Raw genomic sequence first — 4,725 nt, 5'->3', positions numbered from 1 at the left:
AGTCAAGGAGAGAGCAAATCATGTGTTGGCTTGGTGTGAATAAGAAAGAGGAAAAAGAAGAACAAAACTATCTCACCAGCTTTGTGCAAGGACTTGTGTGAATATTGTTTTCCTAAAAGGCCTCCAATGTAGTAGCTAAATATAGACGACTTAGTGACGACTTTCCATGGTCGTTAATAATAGCAGTCACATGTACTTAATTGCCAAGTGGTCTCCAACTAATACCAACTAGCCATTATATAGCAATTACAAATAAGTGGTCGCTACATGATAGTTAAATGGTCTTTTAAGATCTCCTATATTTAACTTTTAGCGATCACAATGAGATTAAACAGTGATTACATTTTATATGGCTATTTTAATATCATTACTTGTGAACTCTATTTTAGCAATCTCAATGAATTTTGATCTCTATTTTATTTAGCGACCATCATGTAATTAACCGCTCTATAAGGTCGCCAAGTGGTTAATACTATTGGCATTTAGCGACTATTTTTCTGTGGTTACTAAATGCCTTTTGTTTTGCAGTGAAGATCTGTCTTGCAAAGAAAATGAAAAGATTGTTTTTTGATACAAAAGTTGTACAATTGCACTTATGATGAAAAATAAAAGATTTAGTATAGAATTAATACCAACTCATATATAATAACCTTTCTTGATTTATCTTGCCAAAATCATATAAATAGCTTTTCCCCCATCTTTTAAGAGGGATTTAGAAAGTCTTATTTATTGGTATATAGGGAACATTGCCATTAGCTAGGAGGAATTTTAATTGAAATTTACAGGATATTTAGGTTGTCTGTTTGGAGAAAAGAGACCCCAATTCTTTTCAAATTCTGGGCTTTTGTTATTCTCATTAAACATTGCAAAAATATAAGTTTCGATTGCTTTTCCAGGCCTCTTTGGGGTCCCTCTTTTGACATGTTGAATCAAGTTGTTGATGTAAGTTCTTGCATTATCAACTGATGTTGCTGTCCCTCCTGCTGTAGGCCAACCACTTTCTGATACAACAATCTCTAAAGAACTTCCGCCAGATTTCTCCAAGGCAGCGTATACTGCATCAAGAATTGCATCAAAAAGGTTTTGATAATTACGGGGCGGATCAGAGACTACTGGTGATGGAGCTGTGAAAAGAGCATAATCAAGACGAATGTCTCTGGGGTTGCCTATGTAACTGAAGTAAGGATACAAGTTGACAAGTAAGGGAGATTGGTTGTTGACTAGAAACCGAATGGTAGGATCAAGAATTGGTCTATATTCTTGCTTGAAAGAGCCTTTCGAAGGAGGAAAAGACTCTCCAAGAACTCCAGTATCAATGGCAGTGGAAACTTTAATATTGCTTAGACCAGCAGAGTTGAGCGCATTGCGAATATTTTGCATCGCAGGAACAAGAAACTGGGCAAATGAATCCGAAGGTTTAACCTCATTTCCAACTGCAATGTAACGAAATCTGACATTGCCAAAGTTCCGTACATTATTTTGCACCCATGAATTTGCTTCAGCTTGGTTACTAGCAATTCTCTGAAGAGCATCGTTAGGAAGGCCAAGCATAACCTCAATGTTGGAACCTCTCAGGGCTTGGAGAGCATTCTGATTTGGGTCATAGAGTCGCATTCTGCGGATGTTGTTTTGGTTGTAAAGAGCTACAACATCTCGTGATGGTGGCAAGTTGTTTCCAAGCATTCCATAGCAAACACCTATTTGGGCACCTGCATGGAATTAAAATCAACACGAAAAACTATTTTATTAGGAAAATATAAATCACTGTAGTACTGAAGTTATTTCTACGAAAACCTAATAATTTAATAATACTAATAAAATGTTACAATTTGACAGTGCACTTAAGTAACTCGGCTCTGAAAGTAATCAATAGAGCAAACTTTCTTGACAACTAAGATTAATCTTAACGTACATTATACCAACAATAGGGTTTAATTATTCATAAACCTAGCACAGGTTATACCTGTTGTATCTAGGGTTGCAAGTAGCAGCCCGAAGAGCAGCATTATGGAAAGCATGGAAGGGCTTTTGCCAACTGAAGAAGATCTCACCATATTGAAAGAAGTAATAGATAATAAACTAGGAAGAGGTTGCAAATATATTACTTTACTCCACTAATTTGCTCCCCTTTTAAAGATATAAAAGGCATAAATTTTCTCCACTTTTTAACAAGTCAGTCACTCCATAGAAAATCCAATTCAAGCCAAAAAAATTCCACAAACGTGCCCACATAAAATTAGTATACTTTATTGCCCAACTAGCAATATGCCCTTCTTAAACCTTATTCCATATTCATGCACCTTTGAAGAGTCTTTGTTTCCACTTATATTTGATTGGATGTGTATATATGTTGCAACTACACATTAATGAAAACGACTTGGTGTGTAGATTTGGCACAAACTATAGTTTAAACAACTTGATATGCACAACACGGCATTCTTAGCTAATATAATCCGATATCTTTTCTAGATATATAGAATTCTTATTTACATAAGGTGTATAAGAAATATATTAGCGGTTTATATATATTTTACATACTAGTATTGGATAATTGACACATATTCAATTATTTAAAAATTACTAATTTCACTTGTATTTAAATAAAATTACGTGTATATATGATAAAAAACAGAAATAATGTAAAGGATATCTTTATTCTAAATAATTAGAATTCATAATCATTAAATTTTAGAAATTGAATTTCTATAACCCGAAGCTTTTTCTTTTTCTTTTTTCCATAAGAATTATCATTAAAAAGAGAGAAGGAATAATGGAAGATATTAACATGTGCATTCTTGCTCTTATTTAAAGTGGTATTATAAAAAGATGTTTCAGTATACTTGATAAATATCAAGCTTTATGTGACTAAAAGATACATTAGAAAAGCCAAAAATCTATTAATAATATTTTAGCTAACATCCATACTAACTTAAATAAACATCCCAATGAAACCTTAAATTCTTACTTTTTAGAAATTATATTTACTTTTAGAGAAGTTAATTTATATTGATGAATGTTGAGTTAACTTCTTGGTTCTATAAAGATCAAAATTTTCCTAATAATTAATTTCTGCTTAATTACTTGCATTTACCATCCTATTAATTGGTCCATTTTTTTTATAACTCATTTAATACAACAACATCCTAATAGAATTAGAAAAGTTGTTAATTAATTTAGTAAAATAAAATTCTAATGGAGTTAGGTCTTATATTCTTAATATTATATTATATATCAACATATAATTGTTAATTCTTCAAAATAATTGAGATCCATCCAGAAAGAGTTATTGTTTCTTTAGCATTTCATAATTAATAATTTTTCTTTATAATTCTAAAAGGTTTAAAGAATTAAATCTTCTAATTAAATAGTGAATGTTTTTTTTCTAAAAGATAACATATTTTAAATAAATTAAATATTACATATATAATTAGTAGACAAGTTCCCATAAGACAAAGAACAACTTTCGCTTGAAGGTTGAATATAATGCATATAGCTTTTACAGCAGAATATTCTATTTCTCTAACGTTTTCTTTTCTGTTTTTTTTATTTTTTTTATTTTTTTTTTTATGTATTAGATGTACAATGATAGTAGACTACAAAATAAGACTAATTAATTGTTTATATAATATGATAAAATCCTATTAATATTGATAAATATAATTAAAAATATTAATCAGAATACTCTTTGATCGATTAGTGTTTCCTATTCGAGGATTACCCTTACGGATTATTGAAGTAAGATATGTGTTCATCTTCATCTTCTTCTTCTTCTTCTTCTTCATCTTCTTCTTCTTCCCCATGTGACTGCTAGTGCAAGTTTTCAAAACCCACATTTTCTACGTAAGTAAGTCCCTTTCATAGATTAAAATTAGTGCAAAAAATTGGATGGCCACCAATAACTCACATTAATTTGCAGGGACATCAATATCCAAAGACTATAAACTTATCAAAGTCAATAAAGAAACAATAAAGATGAATGGAAGTTCTATTCTGCTTGATATTTATTGATTAGAAAGATATTTTTTTGTACTTCCATATATTGTTCAAGTATTTTGATGTGATTATTCCTTTTTTTCTTTTTCTTCCATTAATAGTACATTTACAATTTTTTTCTAATATATCATAACTAGCTGTTTGTGGGGGAACTATTAATATTATTAGTTAGTACATTAATTATATTTATAAATTAATAGCAAAATATAATTATATTATCTTTTAAGATTAGAGTACTTATTTAATTAAAAAAATAACTTATTAGGTAATATTTAGTTATATAGATATATATCAATATTATATGTTGTTTTATATAAATTATTTTATATATAAACGGAGGTTAATTTTATAACACATTAAAAAAATTATTTTATATCAATAAAATATATTAAACAAATGGCAAAACATTAGTTCAACATATTTAATACGTGTGTACATATATATATATAACATATGTAACTTTTCCATTAGAAACATAGTAATTAATATATTATTATGCAACATTTTAATTTATAGATTAAATTTTAATATTTAAATATGCAGTTTAATCTTTTAATATAAAGAGACCTGTGATTTTTCTTGTGACACTTTATAGTATTCTGATGATTAAGACGTTAACAATAAGCATCCAAATTCACTAATGTTGTAAATTCAATAGTTGTAATTCATTTAGAGCCAATTGGTTGTGATTCCACTATCATTCTACTACTTACCAACTTAGCTTTCATCCAA

The 4,725-nt window shown here is 29.2% G+C and overlaps 1 protein-coding gene across 1 annotated transcript; it reads right to left on the bottom strand.

Moving 5' to 3' along the window:
* Positions 1-639: 639 nt before the first annotated feature.
* LOC8263552 (glucan endo-1,3-beta-glucosidase, basic isoform-like) lies at positions 640-2,124 on the bottom strand. Its single transcript, XM_002533852.4, has 2 exons — positions 1,964-2,124; positions 640-1,709 (listed from the first exon to the last, which is right to left on the bottom strand). The coding sequence occupies exons 1-2, from the start codon at positions 2,052-2,054 to the stop codon at positions 769-771; spliced, it is 1,032 nt and encodes a 343-aa protein (XP_002533898.3). The 5' UTR covers positions 2,055-2,124; the 3' UTR covers positions 640-768.
* Between the last annotated feature and the right edge of the window lie 2,601 nt (positions 2,125-4,725).

This window comes from Ricinus communis, chromosome 10 (assembly GCF_019578655.1).
Source record: "Ricinus communis isolate WT05 ecotype wild-type chromosome 10, ASM1957865v1, whole genome shotgun sequence".
Taxonomy (NCBI): Eukaryota; Viridiplantae; Streptophyta; class Magnoliopsida; order Malpighiales; family Euphorbiaceae; genus Ricinus; species Ricinus communis.
The sequence above is the reverse complement of the archived record's forward strand: the minus strand, read 5'-3'. Positions and strand labels throughout refer to the sequence as shown.